This window comes from Vulpes lagopus, chromosome 2 (genome assembly GCF_018345385.1).
Source record: "Vulpes lagopus strain Blue_001 chromosome 2, ASM1834538v1, whole genome shotgun sequence".
Classification (NCBI taxonomy): Eukaryota; Metazoa; Chordata; class Mammalia; order Carnivora; family Canidae; genus Vulpes; species Vulpes lagopus.
Window position 1 is genome coordinate 132,764,307 of NC_054825.1, and position 21,962 is coordinate 132,786,268.

Genomic DNA, 21,962 nt, shown 5'->3' on the forward strand with positions numbered 1-21,962 from the left:
CAGTCAGCCAAAATCACAATTTAGTTTTTTTATTAACTGAAGTAAAGTTGACCTGCAATATTATATTAGTTTCAGGTGTATAGCATAATGATTCAACATTTATATGCATTATGAAATGTTCACTACCATTAAGTATAGTTACAATCTGTCACCACACAAAGTTATTACAGTATTATTAAGAATGTTTCCTATGCCATAGTTGAAAATCCCTATGACTTATGTGTAACTGAAAGCTTATACATCTTAATCTCTTCTTCTATTTAACCCATCCACCCCTAACAACCACCAGTTTGTTCGCCTTATTTGAATCTGTTTTGTTTTGACAATTTAATTTTTAAACTAAAAACTAAAGCACTTCTAAAAAATTAATAAGGAAATGAAAAGGACCAAAATAACCAAAACATTCTTGAAGAAAAATAATTTGCCCAATCAGATATCAAGATTTTTTATAAAATTAATAATTAATACAGTAGAGAATAGAGGCAGAATGATAGATAAAAAGAACATTAGAACAAAACAGCACAGAAACAGGCCAACTATGAGTATAACCTTGATCTGCAACAGAGTGAAGTGAAATAGTACTAGGTAGAGGATGAACTCTTTTTTAAATAAATGATTTTGGGCAATTGAGTATGTTTATGGAAAAAAGATTAGATTATTATTTCATATCATGCATAAAAATTCTTGCACAGAGAATCAAAGACATAAAAGTCAAAGGCTATGTTATAAAGCTTATGGGTGCTAATGCAGGAATATTTTTATAACTTTAGGGTAGGAAAGACACAAAACCCACTAGCTTTAAATTTATACATTAAGGAATTATTTCCATCAAAATATATTAGAAAAGTGAAAGGACGATCTTCAGAGTAGGAAAAGATTTCTTCCAAAGTAGAACTCATTGATGAATCTATGAAAAAGCAAGTACTCACAAAAGGGGGATATTTATATGTCTTAAAAACAGGAAAAGATGTTCAACTTCATTAGTGGTCATGGAAATGCAAATTAAAACCACATATTAATCTCCAGTTTAGCAAAAATCAAAGAATCTCATGATTTGTGTGTGTGTATACATATATATATTTTTAAGATTTTATTTTTAAGTAATCTCTATATCAACATGGAGCTTCAGATCAAAAGCTACATACTCTACCACTGAGCCAGCCAGGCCACCCCCAAAGCCTTTGATGATTTGAATTGTTGGTGAGGATATGAATTAATATATTACTGCTTATGAAGAGATAACTTGTTACAAACAATTTTGTTCAACATAGTACTAGAAGTCCTAGCCAGGGCAATTACGCAAGAAAAAGAAATAAAAGGCATCCAAATCAGAAAGGAAGAAGTAAAAGTGTCCATGTTTGTAGGTGACATGATATTGTGTATAGAAAAGGCACAATAAAGACTCCATCAAAAAACCGTTAGAACTAATCAATGAATTTAGTGAAGTTGCCAGATACGAAATCAATATACAAAAATCTGTTGCATTTCTATACACTAATCATAACAACTTACCAGAAAAATTAAGAGAACAATCCCATTTACAATTGCATCAAAAAAAAAAAATACCCAGGAATAAATTTAACTAAGGAGTTGGAAGACTTGTAGACTGAAAACTATGACATTAATGAAAGAAATTGAGGAAGGCACAAATAAATGGAAAGGTATCCCATGCTCATGGATTGTAAGAATATTGTTAAAATGTCCATACTACCCAAAACAGTCTACAGATTCAGCTCAAACTCTATCAAGATTCCAGTAGGATTTTTCACAGAACTAGAATAAACAATCCTTAATTTGTATGGAACCACAAAAGACCCTGAATTACCAAAGTAATCTTGAGAAAGAAGAACAAAACTGGAGGTATGATGCTCCCTGATTTCAAGCTGCACTACAGAGCTATAGTTAAAAGAAAAAAAAAGTATGGTTATTGGCATAAAAACAGACACAGACCAATGGAATAGAATAGAGAAGCTCAGAAATAAATCCACACTATACATGGTCCATGAATTTATGACAAAGGAAGCAAGAATATACAGCGAGGAAAGGACAGCCTCTTCAATAAATGGAATTAAGAAAACTGGACCACTATCTTATACTATACACAAAAATTCACTTAAAATGAATTAAAGACTCAAATATAAGACCTAAATCTCTAAAACTTATCCTAGAAGAGTTAGCCAAAAAAAAAAAAAAAAAAAGAAAGAAAAAGAAAGAAAGAACAAAGAAAGAAAGAAAGAAAGAAAGAACGAGCCTTGCTAAGTGTGAAAACATGGTGAACCTAGTGGATGTTATGCTAAGTAAAATGGGACAGAAAGACAAATACCATATGATTTCACTTATATGTGGAACCTAAAAATATGAGCAAAAAAACTAAAAAAAAAAAAAAAAAAAGGCTCAAATAGAGAACAATTTGCTGGTTTCCTGAGGGGAGAGTGGTAGAGGAAAGGGCAAAATTGAAGGAGATCAAGAAGTACAAACTTTGAGTTTTAAAATAAGTCATAGAGATGAAAAGTACAGCATAGGGAAAATAGGTAGTAATATTATAACATTGAATGGTGACACATGGTGACTAACTTACTGTGGTGAGCACTATGTAACAGAATTGCTAAATCACACTGTTATACAGTGAAATTAATGCATCATTGTATGTCAACTATGTTTCAATTAGAAAGCTCCAGTAAGAAAACATGGGTGATAAGCTTGACGTTGCAGTTGGCAATGATTTTTTTGTATTTGATCCCAAAAGCAGAGGCAACAAAAGCAAAAGTGAACAAGTGAGACCACATCAAACTAAAAAGCTTCTGCGCTCCAAAAGAAACCATAATCAAAATGAAAAGGTAACCTACTGATGGAAGAAAATATTTGCAAATCATATATCTAATAAGGAGTTAATATTCAAAATATGTAAAGAGGTTGTACAAGTCAAAAGCAAAAAACTAAACAATTCACTAAAAAATAGGGAGAGAATATGAGCAGACATTTTTCCAAAGAAGACATATAGATTGGGGATCCCTGGGTGATTCGGCGGTTTGGCGCCTGCCTTTGGTCCAGGGCGTGACCTTGGGGTCCTGGGATCGAGTCCCACGTCAGGCTCCCTGCATGGAGCCTCCTTCTCCCTCTGCCTGTGTCTCTGCCTCTCTCTCTCTGTGTCTCTCATGAATAAATAAATAAAATCTTTAAAAAAAAAAAAAAAGACATATAGATGCCCAACAGGCCCATGAAAAGATGTTCAACATTACTAACCATAAGGAAAATGCAAATCAAAACCACAATGAGATTCACCTCAAACCTATTAGAAGAGCTATTATCAAAAGGACAAGAAATAACAAATGTTGGCAAGGATGTGGAGAAAAGGGAACCCTCATGCATTGTTGGTGGGAATGTCAATTGGTACAGCACCTATGGAAAACAGCATGGAGGTTCCTCAAAAAGTTGAAAATAGAGCTACCCTATGACCCAGAAACTGCACTACTAGGTATTTATACTACTTAGCCATTAAAGAAATGAAATCTTGCCATTTGCAACAATGTGGGTGGAACTAGAGGGTGGTATACTGAGCAGAATAAGTCAATTATATGATTTCACTCATGTGGAATTTAAGAAACAAAACAGAAGATCATAGGGAAAGGGAGGGAAAAAATAAAGATGAAATCAGGAAGATAAACATGAGAGACTCTTGACTCTAGGAAACAAACTGAGGGTTGCTGGAAGGAAGGTGGATGGAGGGAGGGGTAACTGGGTGATGGGCGTTAAGGAGGGCACATGATGTGATGAGTAATGGGCATTATATGCAACTGATGAATCACTGAACTTTACCTGTGAAACTAATTGAAACTAATAATATACTATATGTTAGTTGAATTTAAATTAAAAAAATGCATTTGTACCGTTAACATCTAAATCTACAAGGGTAGGCTTACTAGAAAAATACAAGCACCGCAGAGAACTCCTTAAGTTGAAAATGTTCATGAACCCCTTCAACCTCTTCAACTCTGAACCATATGAGGAAAAGGATGGATTCTTGGGTCCAGAGTGGGCAAGATCTGGGTCATTAGTTATGATACCACGTTTAAAAGGTGCGGATCCTAACTGCAGAGATACAACAAAATGATAGATCCATCCAAGAAACAGAACTGAAATATGAACTGCCACTTTGAGGGGGCAAAAGAAGCAGAACCCAGAATCCCAAGATCATGACCTAAACCAAAGGCAGATGCTTAACCAACTGAGCCACCCAGATGCCCCAGCTAAGAGTCTTTGAGGTTTTCCTAAAAAAAAATATCTTTTTTTTTTTTTTAAGATTTTATTTATTTATTGGTAGAGAGTGTGAGCAGGGGGAGAGACAGAAGGAGAATCTCAGGCAGACTCCACACTGAGTACAGAGCCTGATGTGGGGCTTGATCCCACATAATCTCAGGTCACAGCCTGAGATTATGACCTGAGTGGAAACCAAGAGTTGGATGCTTAACTGATTGAGCCACTTAGGTGACCCTCTATTTTTATCTTATTTTTCCTTCCATTCTATATTCATCTGTTTTGTTTCTTAAATTCCACATGATTGAAATAATATGGCATTTGTCTTTCCCTGACTTATTTTGCATAGCATAATACACTCTAGTTCCATCCAAGATGTTGCAAATGGCAAGATTTCATTCTTTTTGATGGCTTAGTAGTATCCCATTATATATAAATACCACATCTTTATTATTCATCAGTCGAACATTTGGGCTCTTTCCATAATTTGGCTATTGTTGATAATGCTGCTATCATTAGGGGTCCATGTACCCATTCAAGTCAGCATTTTTGTATCCTTTGGATAAATACCTTATAGTGCAATTGCTGGGTTATAGGGTAATTTCTATTTTTAACCTTTTAAGGAACCTACATACTGTTTTCCAGAATGGCTGTACCAGTTTGCATTCCCAGCAGTGTAAGACAGTTCCCTATTTCTCTGCATCCTTTCCAAGATCCATTCTTTCCTGAGTTTTAATTTTAGTCATTGTGACAAGTGTGAAGTGATATTTCATGTGGTTTTGATTCGTATTTTCCTGATGATGAGTGATGTTGAGCATTTTTGCATGTGTCTGTTAGTCATGTGTATGTCTTCTTTGGCAAAATATCTGTTCATGCCTTCTGCCCATTTCTAAATTTTTTGGGTGTAGAATTTGATGAGTTCTTTATTATGGATTCTGGGTACTAGCCCTTTATCTGATAGGTCATTTGCAAATATCTTCTCCCATTCTGAGGGTTGTCTTTTAGTTTTGTTGATTGTTTTCTTTGCTGTTCAGAAGCTTTTTTATCTTGATGATATCTCAATATTTCATTTTTGCTTTTGTTTCCCTTGCCTCTGGATATATGTCTAGTAAGAAGTTGCTGTGGCCAAGGTCAAAGAAGTCTCTGCTTGTGTTCTCCTTTAGGATTTTGATGATTTTTTTATCTCACATTTAGGTCTCTCATCCATTTAAAATTTATTTTTGTGGATAATGTAAGAAAGTTCACTATTTCTTAAAATATTCTCTGTTCCTATCTATTTTCTCCTTCTGAGATTCCCACAATGGATATTTTGGCCTACTTCATAGTACCCTATAGATACCTCAGGCTCTATTTCCTTTTCTTCAATTATTTTTCTTTCTATTCTTTGTTCCTACGTAATTTCCATTGTCCTATCTTTAAGCTCACTGATTTTTCCTTTTGCTTGCTCAGTTCTGCCTTTAATTTGTCATTTCAGTTGTACTTTTCAGCTCTAGGATTTTTTGGGGGGGGGAGGGGATATCTTTTTAGGTTTTCTGTCTCTATTGATATTTACATTTTGTTCACACATTGTTTTCTTGATTTTCCCCACAACTCCTTTAGTTCTTTGAGCAGTCTTTGACAATTGTTTTGAAGTCTTTGTTTCATGTAACTGCCATAGGTCTTTTTCAGGGACAATTTCTCTTGGTTAATTTTTTGCCTTTCAGTGGGTCATATTTCCCTATTTCTTGAATATATTGTGATTTTTTTGTTAAATGATAGACATTTAATAATATGGCAACTCTGGAAATCAGATTCTCCTCTTTCCTTGGAGAGTGGTGTTTTTTAAATTTTTGTTTTTTTGATTGTTTAGGCTCTCTCTGTTCCAAATATGAACATAAGGTGTAAGCTTTAGGTCTTTCCTGAGGCTTTTTCCTTGGGCCTGTCACTTTCTAATTTTCCCCTTATAGGCATTTGTTTCTGAATGTCCTAATTTTTAATGTCTGGCTCCAAAAAGTGAAAAAGCAAAAAATGAAGGGAGGAAGAATGGGCACCAGCCCTTTAAATCTAGTGGAAGTCACTTCAGCTCGAGGGAGAGGGGCTTACAACAATTTGAGGAGGTACAACTGCAATGGTTGCCTATCTCCTTGTCTGAACTTCTGTGATCAGAGCAGCAGTCAGTAACCAAAGCAGGTTCCTATTATTTGGAGGACAGGGTCCTTTTTGTCCACCTTAGTTCCCATAAACTGTGCATGCTGCTCCATAAGGCTGCCTGCCAGCCACATGGCTGAGGTTGGGGGATGAGTAAGTACTACTGTGCTAAAAGCTAAAATTAACCAAAATTAACTTACCTTCCATGTCTTGCCCTGGAAGTTGCAAGCCCTTGATAGATTCCAAAATTCTAAAACAGTTACATCAGATAGATTCTGACAGTGCAGTTGTTGTCCAGGTGAGGAGACAGATTCCTTGTGCTTCTTCATCTTCTCAGGATCCTCTCTGATTGATTTTTGAGTTAGTTTTTGTGTGTGCTGTGAAAAAAGAGGCCAAATTCACTTTTTGGCATGTGTGTATCCAGTTGTTCCAGCTCCACTTGTTGAAAACACTCTTGTTTCCTTAATGAAGTAACTTACTACTTTTTAAAAAGTAAACTGACTGGGGCACCTGGGTGGCTCAGTCAGTTAAGTGTCTGCCTTTGGCTTAGATCATGATCCCAGGGTCCTAAAATCAAGCCCCTGCTGAGCAGGGAGCCTGATGACTCTCCCTCTCTCTTGCCCCTCTCCCCCAACTCATGTTCTTTCTCTCTTTCTCAAATAAAATCTTTGAAAAAAATAAACTGACCATGAATGTGAAGGCTTATGTCTAAATTCTATTGTGTTTCAATGATCTATAAGGCTAAAATTACACAAACATCATACTGTCTTTCTCATTATATATTTGGCACATAATAGATGTTCAGTATTTGAGTTAAATTGAAATGGAATTGCTCAACTTATTAAAGAATGTGTATTCTTACATTTGACATATTTTTGTCTTTTTTCTTTTGGGGTATGTGTATGTGGTGGGGGGAGTTGTGGGTGATTTATTTTTGCTTCTTTTCTCCCTAGTTTCTTATCAAACTGTCTTTATAAAAATTCCTTTCTTACTCTGTGAAGTTGTTTTCTGCCTCACTGAAAAATACTCAAGGTCAGAGTACCTTTGGGATAGGCAAGCTGGTAATGATAGTAGCCATCAAAAAACAGAACTGGAATTGCACTTTTTAGAGAAGTGAAATCCAGAGGCCAATTAGTTGCTTTCGTATCGTTCCTTTCTTAGAAGTTTAGCACTGTTTTAAGCATTGTTGTATTTATTATTTAAAGTGAAATCTTACCAGAATATACTAGAATATTTTGTGAAGCAGTAGACTTATATTTGTACCATTTAGCAATAGAATAACTGATAGGCAAGTTATTTTAACTTTAGTGAGGCCTTGATTACTTTGTGGCAAAATAATTCTTGCTCTCTCAATCTCCTGTGTTGTTAATAAGAATCAAAGTGATATTTATGTAAGTGCTTTACAAAATACAATGTGCTACACAAGTATTTTTAATGTCATTTATTTATTAAGCAGTGATAACACATTTTTGTTTCTTTCAAACACTTTCTAAGATAATATATAGGGAAAGGAATTTGAACTTTTGGGTCATTTGCTTACAAATACAGTCGAAATGGGTAAAATTTGAGTGTTATAGCTCAAGAATATGGGACATATGTGAAACTAATGAGAGTGAGAGGAATATTTTCTTCAGTCTCTTTTTAAAAATTTTTTTTTATTTATTTGAGAAAGAGAGAGAGAAGCTCAAGCAGACTCCATGCTGAGTGCAGAGCCTGACACAGGGCTGGATCTCACAACCCTGAGATCATGACCTAAGCTGAAACCAAGAATTGGACACTTCACTGCACCACCCAGGTGCCCCTTCAGAGGTCTCTGTCTTTATAACAGGAAGTTGGAGAGGAAATACCACTTTGATTGAAGAACATGTAAAATTTATAATTTAATGTAATTGAGTAGATTGTGATAAAATCTTGTCTCTTTATCACAAATATGTGGAATTTATGTAAAAATTATTTTTAAAATGTAATAGACAAGATGGAGCAATACATAGCTATAAGAATCAAGGCAGTGTGGTATGGCATAACGATAGACATACAAGTTGACAGAATAGAATTAAATCCAGAAGGAAACTCTTAAATTTGTGGTCAGTTGATTTTGTACAGGAATGCCAACACAATCTAGTGGGGGAAGGAATAATCTTCTCAACAAATAATGCTGGATATCCACATGCAGAAGAATGAGTTTGGACCCTTTGTTCACTCCATACACATACACAAAAAATTACTCAAAATGGATTATAGACCTAAATGTAAGAGCTAAAATGGTAAAGCTCTTAGAAGAAGAAATTATAGGAGTACTTCTTCATAACTTTGAGTGGTTTCTTGCATAAGTTGGATGCTGTCAAAAGAAGTTTCATAATACAAAGGACACTATCAAGAATGTGAAAGGAAAACCTGCAGAATGGGAGAAAATATTTCCAGATCATATATTTGACAATAGGCTTGTATCTAGACTATATAAAGAACTCTTACACTCAAAAGTAAAAAGCAATCCAGTTAAAAAGTAGGCAAAGGATCTCAGTAGACATTTTTCCAAAAAGATATACGGATGTCCAATAAGCATATGAAAAGATGCTTAGCACCACTAGCCATCAGGAAAATGCAGCTGAAAGCCATAGTATGATACCATTTCATACTCAATTGGGTGTCTGTGATCAGTAAAGACAGATAATGGCAAATGTTGGTGAGAATGTGAAGAAATTAGAACTCTCATTCTGATGGGATTATAAAATGGTGCAGCTGCTTTGGAAAACTATCTGGCAATTCCTCAAAAAGTTAAACATTGAGTTACCATATGTCCCAGAAGTTCTACTCATAGATACATATATACATAAGAGAATTAAAAACATAGCCACAAAATACCTTTTCTTGAATGTAATAGTAGTAGTATTCATAATAACCCAAAAGTCGAAACCACACAAATGTCTATTAACCACAGCATGGAGAAATAAAACGTAGTTATTATTTGGTAATGACAAATGAAGTGCTGATACATGCTATAATAATATACGTGAACTTTGAAATCATTGTACTAAGTGAAAGAAGCCTGTCACATAAGACCACATATTATATGGTTTCATTTATATTGAATGTCCAGAAAAGGCAGGTGTATCTGGACAGTAGATTAGTGTTAGCAGGGGACAACTGAGTGGGGAGAAGTAGGGAATGACTGCTAAAAGTTCAAAGTTTGTTTGGGAGGTGATGAAACTTATTAACTTAATTATAATTATGGTTGCACAATTCTGGATATATTAAAAACCATTGAAATGTGCATTTTAAATGGGTGAATTGTATGGTATATGCTATATGAATTTTTTTTTAAAATCAAGCAGTACCCAACTCAAAGTATGAAGGAAAGGTCATCTAAGAATGCGTCTCTACTGTTTATCTCTTGGAGATAGAGAAGAATCAGATGGTTGATTGTCTCTTAGTTACCATTTTTCTTTCATTCTCCAGCCTTCTGGTGGCTGACTAGGTTTATTAAGTGCATACACTTTCGTGTTGAATGATAGTAAATCATAATTCATTTTTGACAGGAATTGAGTTCTCAGACTTTATCACATGATGGAGGATTCTTCAATAGACTGGAAGATGATGTTCATAAAATTCTTATTAGAGAAAAAAGAAGAGAACAGCTTACAGAATATAATGGAACAGATAATTGTGCAGCTCATGAACACAACCAGGCATGTAAAATAGAAAATTCTCTTAAAATCACAGTGAAATTAAAATGCAATTTTCCTTTCTTAAAAAACAGTAGAATCCAGTTATGATATGACGTTACAGTCTTAGGATATTATCTTAGTCATTATCATGCATAGATACTTACATTAACATGTATCAGGTACTCCATTTATTGAATATTTACTGAGTGTGTGCTATGTGCTAGATACTGTTAGGCACCAGTATAGGAAAGTGGGAATACCAAGGTGGGTGGGACTGTCCTTCACTTAGATACTCAGAGCAGTGGGGATAAGAGGAGGCAAACCTATAGAGTATCATTCAGCATGATGAAGTCTTTGAGAGAGAGATGAACAATACAAATGAGGTTTTGAATAGAGACAGTATTAGCTCCCTCCTTGGGTGAGTTGTGAAAGGTGTCTGAAGAATTGACATTTGGGATGGACGTTGAATGATGAATAAACTATAAGAGAAATGGAGGGGCCCTACGGGAAGTGCAATAGCAGAGGTCCAGAGCTGCATAAGCTTTAGACTGAGTATTCAGGAAATAAAAGGTTCTGTACTGAGAAGCACAGTGTGTGTGAGGCTAGGATAACAGGGCCAGGGAAATAGCTTGGGTTTTAGATTATGAAAGTCTTTTTATGGGGAAATAAGTTGGAATTTTAACCTGTAGACAGGAGTTGGAAACTATTGCCCTAAGAATGGCACTCACATTTTAAATATATTACTCAAAAAACAAAAAAGAAAGAAAACTTCATCATATAGAGACCTGTAAATGCATTTGTTTTTCTTACACAGTTGCTAGTCTTCTGCTTTATTTATTCCTTTTATGGGAGGGTCTTCGGTATTCTTAAACTTGCGCCTATTCTTTACCTTATGTTGACCTCCAATCCATTAATAACTGTTCTCAGTCTCAAAATTGTAGTAATTTCAGTAGTAATTTCAGATTTTCTCTTCTTCCCTTGGTGCACAGCATTGGTTTTCACAGTATTGCCTACTCTCTCTAGTCTGATTTAATGTCTAGGCTGCCAGGTGTTGCTGGAAAATACATATTTTTTTAAGATAATGCTAATGTTCCGTTCTGAAAATCAGTGCTTGTGTAACTTTTGCCAGATCTTCATTTCAACATTAACAGTCCTTTGGTTCATCTTTCTCTCTGCCTGTGTAATAAACATACAGTATTATATTAGTTTCGGGTATACAATATAATGATTCAATAATTCTGTACAATTTGACTTTGACAGATTCCTACAGTGGCTATTCCAAAGTCTAAAAGCCCATTTCCCATCCTTTTACTCTTCTGTGGACATTATCTCTTTGTTGTTTCATTAAGATTGGTAAATTCAATCAACAAATTAAACACCTAAGTTGTGTTATATAGGACACAAAGGAAGTCAGACCCTTGAGAACTTTTTATTCTGATGCAGCAGTAAGATGGGTTTATAAATAACACTAACATAATTCCACATGAAAATCTATTTTCAACTTAGTAACAGGGAATCCTTGCCTGTCCAGAACTACTTGTAAGCTTCTTCCTTTCTGGCATTGAATTAAATTTAATATTTTCCTGTCTTGCTTTGTCTGTCAAATTTTTATGTATAGTCTGTGCAACCATGTTAACATTTATGGTAAGCATATATGCTTCCTATTTTTCATTGGCTGTGATTCTCCCCTTTGTGATCCATATCTTCTTATTTTCTTAAAGCCATCTGAGATCATTTTTGGATAGAAAGAATAATATTAGTATATTTCAGCAAATAGGTGTCTCAAACCCTTTGTAGAACAAATTTGGCCATATAAAAGTTCATTAAATGATTAAGTAATATTAGTGATCTAATAAAACCAAAGCGACAGAGCAATATAGAACAACAGTCTTTGAAATCAACCAAGCCAAATAATACAAAATACAGTTTCTGTATACAGTGTAGCAGTGCCTCTCATGTATTGTTATTAAGAGTTGCAATTAATTAGCAGGTAAGATTTAAAGTTTTTATCAGAGCATGTTGTATATTGTACCCATTTAATATATAATTATTTTTGTACAGGGTAGGAAAAGGTGTGTCCAAAAAAGGATATACTGGTAAAGTGCCATAGTAATTTTCAGGAATGGAGATCAGAGATGTCTTAGGAAAAAATGGCTTTTGAATTGGAATGTAAAAAACAGTAGAATTTGAATATCCACAGGTGAAGGAGAAGAAACTATAATGCCAGGAGTAAAAGTATGGAGGCAGGGAAGTATAAACCAGTTTAATTAAAACAGAAGGATCTTTGAGGAGTGTAGTTTAGATGTGGTAAGGTGGGTCGGAAAAGATTGTGGAGGATTTAAAGGCCTGATTTATGGTTTAGTCAGTAGCCAGTAAAGAATTCTTTAGGGTTTTTGAGCAGAGAACAAAATTTTGTGTGATAATTTCACTGCAGTGCCTAGAAGAAAACTGAATGAAGTTAAAGACTAGTGTTAGGAACTAGCCAGTGCTCACTTATTAAGGGTATAGAACAACAGAAGCATGCCACTAGTGGTATAGGATAAATTCGTATAACCATTTTGGAAAACAATTTGGATTAATTTTTATTTATTTATTTGTTTATTTTTGTGGTAAAGATGCAACATTATTTTTTCAGCTTTATTGAGGTATAATTGAGATATAAAATTGTAAGATATTTAAAATGCACATCATAAAAAGTAAATAAAAAGCACATCATGATGATTTGATATACATTAACATTGTGAAATGTTTCCTCCCATTAATTCATTTATCACCTCACATATTTATCTTTTTCTTTTTAGAACATTTAAGTTCTAGCATCTTAAAACATCAATTATACAATACAGTGTTATCAACTATAGTTACTATATGTTAGATTCTCCGACCTTATTCAACTTAGAGTGAAAGTTTAGACCATTTTACCAGACTCTCCTTTGTTCCTCTTTCCCCCAGACCCTAGCAAACAGTATTAACTTTTCAAGTTGAAAATGATGGACAGACCATATGTTCTAGAAATTCTATACTAGGGGATCCCTGGGTGGCTCAGTGGTTTAGCGCCTGCCTTCGGCCCAGGGGGTGATCCTGGAGTCCCAGGATCAAGTCCCACATCAGCTTCCCTGCATGGAGCTGCTCCTCCCTCTACCTGTGTCTGCCTCTCTCTATGTCTTTCATGAATAAATAAATAAAATCTTAAAAAAAAATTCTACACTAGATTAAACCCTGGAGACATGTTCAAGAAGAATATTCAAAACTCAGTTCATAACAAAATCAATAAGAGAAATGAAAACTACAGTTACATGTAGCAACATGGATGAATATCAAAAACATAATATTTAATTAAAAAAGCAAGTCACCAAATAATAGTTTGATGCCATTTATATATATTTCAAAAAATAGTAAATTTAAGGTATATATATGCAGTAAAAGACTAACGAAGAGAAGACAATACAAAATTCATAATAGGGGATATCCTCATGTGGGAAGGGAAAGGGATAGGATTGGGAAAAGGCACAGGGAGGATGCCAAAATTTTGGTATTTTTCAAATTCTTAATCTATTGGGTTATTTTCTTTTTACCTTATGTGTGTCATTATATATTTCTATTGCATATGCAAAATTTTTCATAATTAAAAAAATTACGATTTTCTCATAGTGTATCATTGAGTATAATAGGGAAAAGAAAAAAATTGAGACCATTAAAAAAAATACTTCTCTCTTTCCTCTCTCCATAGTACTCCTTCCTCAAGGAAAAAAAGCTCTTCTTTTGCCAGTGTTAAAATCCTCTTTTACTGCACATTAATACACCCAGGAATTTTTAAAGGTGAAAAATAAATCAACTCTAATTCACCCATTCTTAACATGTGGTTTCATTTTTGAATATTGCTTTTCTGGGAAAATACCATGTGCATGGGTATTTAAAAATAATTGTAACAAAAAAAAATAATTGTCACAATAAGGAATACAGTTTTATAGCCCCTTTTGTAAACCATGCATTATATTGTCAAATCAATACAGTGTTATTCACTTGGTCATTCATTGCCTATTATTGAATATTTAGATTGTTTAGAATTGATCACTTGATACTCATGGAACTTCTTCCTATGTTTAATATTTTTGATAAATTATTTTCTTGAAATTCTTTTTTTTTAATTTAATTTTTTAAAGCAATCTCTATCCAACTTAGGACTTGAACCCATAACCCTGACATCAAGATTTGCATGCTCCACCAACTGAGCCAGCCAGGTACCCCTCCTTGAAATAAAATTATTTATTTATTTTTATTTATTTTTTTAAAAGATTTTATTTATTTATTCCTGAAAGACAGAAACAGAGGCAGAGACATAGGCAGAGGGAGAAGCAGGCTCCCTGCAGGGAGCCCGATGTGGGATGCAATCCCAGGACCCTGGGATCACAGTCTGAGCCAAAGGCAGACGCTCAACTGGAGCCACCCAGGTGCCCTGAAATAAAATTTTTTCAAAGATTTATTTATTTGAGAGAGAAAACTAGTGGGGGGAGGAGCAGCAGAAGAGAGGAGAGAGAATCTAAACAGACTCCCTGCTGAATGCAGAGCCTGACATGGGGCTTGATCCCAGAACCTCAAGATCATGACCTGAGCCACTATCAAGAGTCATACATTTAACTGGCTAAGCCATCCAAGTACGCCTTGAAAAAATTCTTAACAGTAATTGAATCAAAGGATATAAACATCTTCATATCAACATTGTCTTTTAGAAGCAGGGTATGAGCTTACTAAATTGTCCACAACCTCACTGGCATTGGATAGATCATCCACTCCTGATTTTACAGACTTCATTGTCCTTGTGTATCTTTCTCTTTTGCTCTATTCTCACCTAGTCCAAACTCCTGCGCATCATGTACTCCAAACCAAGCATTTGGCTTGACTTTAGTCATTTCGGTTTTTGGTTCTGTCATTTTATCCAGATATCCAAACTCTAAACTTCCTTTTTTCTTTTCTGTTTTTGAAGGTTTGGGAGTTTTTAATTGTTGAAATAGTTCTTAAATCTATCTTCTCTTCCATTTTCATGAGCACTTTTCTAATTGAGAACCTCATTATCTCCTAATGGTATTATTTCAGTAATTTTTAACAACTCTTTTTTGCCTCCTGCCTTCTAATACTAGTAGTAATTTCTCCTATACAGGGCTACCAGATGACTTTTTAAAAAGTACGACTTCCACCATGCCACCCTAATACTTTAAACTTCAGTGTCTGTTGAATCAAGTACAATACCTTTGACCTGATATGTAAAATCTTCAGGCTGTGCTTTTCAAACTGAGAGTTCCACCTCATTTAACTGGTCCATAAATCAATTTAGTAGATTTATAGATAGATAGTAGAAAAATACAGTAGATAATAGAAAAAAAAAGATGTCAAGAGTATATGACCTCTACCTATTCATATTTTACGAAATTTATTTCTATGTGTATATATACACATACACGACATAAACAACATAAGTACATACATGTACACTGATGTGTGTGTTCTGAGTCATGATCTAAAACATTCCTTAAGGTAGATGACTGTCAAATAAGTATGGTTTTTTTGCAATGGGTTTGCCGCCAGAACGCAGGTGTCGTGAAAACCACCGCTAAACCTAAACCAAAATGGGAAAGGAAAAGACTCACATCAACATCGTCGTCATTGGACACGTATATTCAGGCAAGTCTACCACTACTAGACATCTGATCTACAAATGTGGTGGGATTGACAAAAGAACTATTGGAAAATTTAAGAAGGAAGCTGCCAGGATGGGAAAAGGCTCCTTCAAGTATGCCTGGCTCTTGGATAAACTGAAAGCTGAACATGAATGTGGTATCACCATTGATATCTCCCTATGGAAATTCGAGATCAGCAAGTATTATGTGACCATCATTGATGCCCCAGGACACAGAGACTTTATCAAAAACATGATTACAGGCACATCTCAGGCTGACTGTGCAGTCCTGATTGTTGCTGCTGGTGTTGGTGAATTTGAAGCAGGTATCTCCAAGAATGGGCAGACCCGTGAGCGTGCCCTTCTGGCTTATGGGTGTGAGACAACTAATTGTTGGTGTTAACAAAGTGGATTCCACTGAATCACCCTACAGCCAGAAGAGATATGAGGAAATCGTTAAGGAAGTCAGCACCTACATTAAGAAAATTGGCTACAACCCTGACACAGTAGCATTTGTGCCAATTTCTGGTTGGAATAGTGACACTGTGCTGGAGCCGAGTGCTAACATGCCTTGGTTCAAGGGATGGAAAGTCACCCGTAAAGATGGGAATGCCAGTGGAACCACACTGCTTGAAGCCCTGGATTGCATTCTGCCACCAGCTCGTCCCAACTGATAAGCCCCTGCGTCTGCCTCTCCAAGACGTCTACAAAATTGGTGGTATTGGTACTGTCCCAGCGGGTCGAGTGGAGACTGGTGTTCTTAAGCCTGGCATGGTGGTCATCTTTGCTCCAGTCAGTGTTACAACTGAAGTAAAGTGGGTTGAAATGCACCATGAAGCTTTGAGTGAGGCTCTTCCTGGGGACAATGTGGGCTTCAATGTTAAGAACGTATCAAAGATGTTTGTCGTGGTAACGTGGCTGGTGACAGCAAAAATGACCCACCAATGGAAGCAGCTGGCTTCACGGCTCAGGTGATTATCCTGAACCATCCAGGCCAAATCAGTGCTGGATATGCACCTGTGCTGGATTGTCACACAGCTCACATTGCTTGCAACTTTGCTGAGCTGAAGGAAAAGATAGATCGTCGTTCTGGAAAAAAGCTGGAAGATGGTCCCAAGTTCTTGAAATCTGAGGATGCTGCCATTGTTGATATGGTTCCTGGCAAACCTGTGTGTGTTGAGAGCTTCTCTGACTATCCTCCTCTGGGCCATTTTGGGTGTTGTGAGTGTCATTAAAGCAGTAGACAAGAAGGCAGCTGGAGCTGGCAAAGTCACCAAGTCTGCCCAGAATGCTCAGAAGGCTAAATGAATATTATTCCTAATACCTGCCACCCCTGTCTTAATCAGTGGTGGAAAGACGGTCTCAGAACTGTTTGTGTCAATTGGCCATTTAAGTTTAATAGCAAAAGACTGGTTAATGATAACTGCATCGTAAAACCTTCAGAAGAAAAGGAGAATGTTTTGTGGACCATTTGTTTTGTTTTGTTTGCGTGTGTGGCAGTTTTAAGTTATTAGTTTTTAAAAGCAGTATTTTTTAATGGAAACAACTTGACCAAAAATCTGTCACAGAATTTTGAGACCCATTAAAACAAAAGTTTAATGAGAAAAAAAACCAAGTAAGTATGAAAACATTGTTCTATGGTGTAGTTTCAGCCTAATTAACTTCAGCTATATTTTCCCAGATTTTCTCATAGCTAGAGCAAAGCCCTACCTACTATCACCGAAAGCTTGGTCCTCCCTGGCTTTGCCCAAGGTTCATGTCACTTGCCATCTTCTCCCTGAAGCTTTCTCTCACTACCCCCACCCCAAACACCAAACACAGAAAATCTGGATGTGATCTTTCCTTTTTCTTACCCCACAGCAATTTTTTCTTTTTCTTTTCTTTTTTTTTTTTTTTTTAAAGATTTGACAGAGATAAGCAGAGGGAGTGCAAATGGAGAGGGAGAGGCAGGTGCTCTGCTGAGCAGGAAGCCTGATGCAGGGCCCGATACTGGGATTCCAGGATCATGACCTGAGCCAAAGGCAGGCGCTTAACCAACTGAGCCACCCAGACACTTTGCATTTTGTTTTGCTTATGGCACATTTTATGCGGCACATTTTTATTATCATTCTTAACAGACTACAGATCCTTTGTGGACATGGACTTTATCTTGTACATCCTTGTATCCTTATTTTAGTATAATATTTTCTACTTAGAAGATAATTTTAAAATTTATTAATTGAAATGTAAAACCTTATAAAAATGAATGCACATTAAAACAATATGATTTTCTGTCTTTAAAAAAGTGATCTTTGTTGGTTTTTAAAAAATGATTGTTTTAGAGAGAGAGAGAGTGGATGAGCTGGGGGGAGGGACAGAAAGAGAGAGAGAATCTCCAGCAGACTCACTACTGCAGGTAGAGGCCAACCCAGGGCTCACTCTCAGGACCCGGGGATCATGACCTGAGCTGAAACCAAGAGTTGGACACTTAACCAACTGAGACGATTCATCTTTTTAAAGAAATTTTAGAAACTACTGATAAATGGATTAATGATAAGGCAAAAATTAATATTTGAGGGCTTTACTATATATTTGCCAGATACTATATTAAGTACTTAAAATGGTTATTTCATTTAATTTGCACAATTAACTATGAAGTTGGTAGATATCCCCAGTTTGTAGATGCAGCGGGGGGCGGGGGGGGGGAATGACCTTAATTTTATTCACCTGGAGAAAACTAGTGATTGTTTTGGTCCAACTTTTCTATGGATGTATACTTTTTTTTTCCTCTCTAAAAATGTAGAAACTGTTATATGGACCACACCACTTTTTATTTAAATAGAGATGGTCACCATTTGGGGTTATTAAGTAATAATTCTTATACATTAAATAATTGAATTTTTAATAACTCAATTGCTTTCAGTTATCCCACACTGAGAAAATATTTTAAATGTGCCAGTTTGAGATTACATTTCTTTGCTTACTACTAAGATTGTATACTTTCTCATGTTTATTGGTTATATGCCTGTCATATGATTGTGACTGTTTTTTTTTTTCAGTCGTATTAAGATAAAAACAGAGAGGGAGGCAAACGATAAGAGTCTCATTTACCTTTCAATTCTTTTAGGGTATTTTTGGAGATTTTTCATCAAGTTAAATGTATCAGTCTTTTCCTTTTAGTTTCCTCCATTTAGTATTATGTTCAGAAGGGCTTTCTTACTCAAAAGATGATATGATACTCTTCTTCATGTAGATTTTATTTTAATGCTTCTGTTTCCATTTTTTTCAAAATTAGAATAGTATGTTATTCAATGATTCTATACTTAGTACAAAACAATTTTGATAAAAGGAAATTTTTAAACAATAAAGTGAAATTTCCGTCTCACAAAAATAAATCTTCTAAGAGTTAGTACATTCTTTTTTTTTTACTACATTCTTAATCTATGTTCTTCCAGAATTTTTTTTGCATATAGTGTCATAATATTGAGACCATGTGAATATATTTTATAGTTCTGTATCATTTTTAGTAATTTCAGAGTTTTCAGTTTTATAAACTTACTGTATATTTAGGCTATATTCTATTGGTGGGCATTTAAATTGATGTCTAGTTTTTTGTAATAAATCTGCAATGAATACTTCTAGATATTCCTCCCTACCTCACTTATCTAGGTAAGGTAGATTCCTAGAAGTGAAATTCTTGGGCCTAATATTTGTATATTTCTAATCTGGATCCACCCCCCTTATTGCTTAAACTAGAATCTTGAAAGTGCCCATCATCCTCACCTGCCACATTCAACTGCTAATAAAATACTGTAGATTCCGCTCCCAAATAATTTCTTATATGATACATTTCTCTCCATCTACACTGCTTCTGATCTCAGGCATAATCTTCTCTGATGTGGGCTTGCAGTAGCAGTTAAAAAGTTTTGCACTTCTGTTACCCACTCTGATCCATTTTCCACAGCAGCCAAAGTGATCTCTTAAAAACATAAATGTAACATAAGCAGAAATCTGATAGTCCTGCTCAAATTCCTTCACTGGTTCACGAAGCCCTTCAGGATCAGGCCTCTGTCTTATATTATCTACCCCCTCACTGAATTCCAACCATGTTGGCCTTTTTTTTCCTTCAGAATCTCTAGGCTCCTTCCTGCCTTGAGGTCTTTAAATATACTGTTCTGTCTACTTGGAAATCTCTTACCTCCACTTTTTGCTTAACCAGTTCCTTCTCATCACGCAAAGTTCATCATAAAAGTCACTACCTTAGAGAGAGTTTCCCTGATCCACAAGGGAACAATCCACATTATTCCCCTTATAACACTATGCTTCTTTTCTTCATAGCTTAAATTGCACTTTCTTACTGCAGCATTTATGTTTCTATCTGCCTCCTCTCCCAGACAAGTCCCAGGAGAGCAGGAGTCTTTTTAGTTCTCTTCATTGTAGTACCTGTAGCACCTGGTAGGTAGGTACGTGCTCAGAGAATATCTTTAGAATAAGTTAATGTTGCCACATCACTCATTAGATAAAGGGAACCGATTTATACTCTTATATAACTTTGAGATTTTTTTTTAAAGAATTTTATTTTATTTATGATAGTCACAGAGAGAGAGAGAGAGGCAGAGACACAGGCAGAGGGAGGAGAAGCAGGCTCCATGCACCGGGAGCCCGACGTGGGATTCGATCCCGGGTCTCCAGGATCGCGCCCTGGGCCAAAGGCAGGCGCCAAACCGCTGCACCACCCAGGGATCCCATACTTTGAGATTTTTTTGCATTTAAATTTGTCTGGGTAGGTGGTGCAAGAAGGCAGGGATTTTCTTAACTTGATTTTTTTCTCCCAGTTAGCCACTTATCCGGTAACCTACATTTATTCTATAATTCAGCCTTTTCTCACTTCTTTAAAAATACCATAATTATATTACAATAAATTTGTATATCTTAAATTTCTTTCTGGACTTTCTTTTCTGGTACACTGCACTGTCAGACCAGGTGTTGTAGTTATTTTTGTTGTGTGGTGTGCCGTTATTTGGTAGGCAAATTCTTCTTTATTGCATTAACTTTTTGTTTCTGTCCTTTGTTCTCCCAGATGACATTTTGACTGGAATTTCAATGGAATTTTATTGAAATAATATTTAGTCTTCCCATCTACATCCTTTGTCCCATGTCTTTTTCAATATTTTATAATTTTCTTTATAGATCCTAAACATTTCTGAATTTTATTTTTAGGGATATTTTTTATAACTACTGGGGGAAATGGTTTTTCTAGTTATATTTTCTACCTGCAAATGCTGTACAGAGAAAAGTTATTTTTGGGTTTTGTTATTATTTATTATATTTTATAATTATAAAACAATTTTAAATTATAAAATAATTATAAATTATAAAATAAATGTGAAATAATTATTTATTTTTTCTCATAAGTTTTCAGTTCTTTTGGGTTTTAAAGATTGACTAATAACTTGTAACAGAGCACTTTTAATGTGTTTATTTCAGTATAGAAAAATTTCAAAGCTCTGATATTATTCTGTTGTGTTTGTAGTTTGAGATTAATCATAAATATCTTACTTTCACTGTAATAATTACAATTATATAATTGAGTAGAGTGGGAAATGTAATAAACAGTTTAAGGTTGCTTTAGAAAATGCATTAAAATCGGGAAAATCAGGATTTTTTTCCTCTTAAGCTTTTCACAAAGGAATATTATAAACCAGAATTGTTAGAAATTGGTTTTTCTTTTTCTTTTTTAAGATTTTTATTTTTAAGTAATCTCTACACCCAATGTGAGGCTCACACTCACAACCCTGAGATCAAGGGTCGCATGCTGTACTGACTGAGCCAGCCAGGCGTCCCAGGATATCTTAGTTCTAAAATAGTGTTTTTCTCCCACAGGAAGTAGTTCTGAAAGATGGAAGAATTGAAAGACTAAAGTTGGAACTTGAAAGGAAAGATGCTGAAATCCAGAAGCTGAAAAATGTGATCACTCAGTGGGAGGTTTGTAATTATTTACTGTTGTAAACTAAAATAATCCTATAAAATTATACTTTTCAGTTTTTCTTATATGTAAATATGTGTAATATTTGATTAATAGAAATAGTATTTCTGCTGTTAGGTTTTTAGACTTTCATTAATGATAAATTGACAATATGATTTTTATCGTGAAATATGTATAACATTAAATTTGCCATTTTAATCATTTTTAAGTTATAATTAATTGCTATTAATTATCTTCAGTGTTGTATAGTTATCACCACTATTTCCAGAACTTTTTT

At 35.1% G+C, this 21,962-nt stretch overlaps 1 protein-coding gene and 1 pseudogene across 4 annotated transcripts in view; both read left to right on the forward strand.

The window, feature by feature from the left end:
• Window positions 1-21,962, forward strand: part of GKAP1 (G kinase anchoring protein 1) — a 70,611-nt gene that overhangs the window by 38,679 nt on the left and 9,970 nt on the right. For 3 of the 4 annotated variants that reach the window (XM_041745106.1, XM_041745105.1, XM_041745107.1), the window contains 2 exons: window positions 9,918-10,067; window positions 21,583-21,684. In XM_041745106.1, coding sequence (XP_041601040.1) covers window positions 9,918-10,067; window positions 21,583-21,684 — 252 coding nt within the window. The remainder of the gene's footprint in view (window positions 1-9,917; window positions 10,068-21,582; window positions 21,685-21,962) is intronic. The other variant, XM_041745108.1, reaches the window with a different exon arrangement.
• Window positions 15,571-17,126, forward strand: LOC121485083 (annotated as a pseudogene).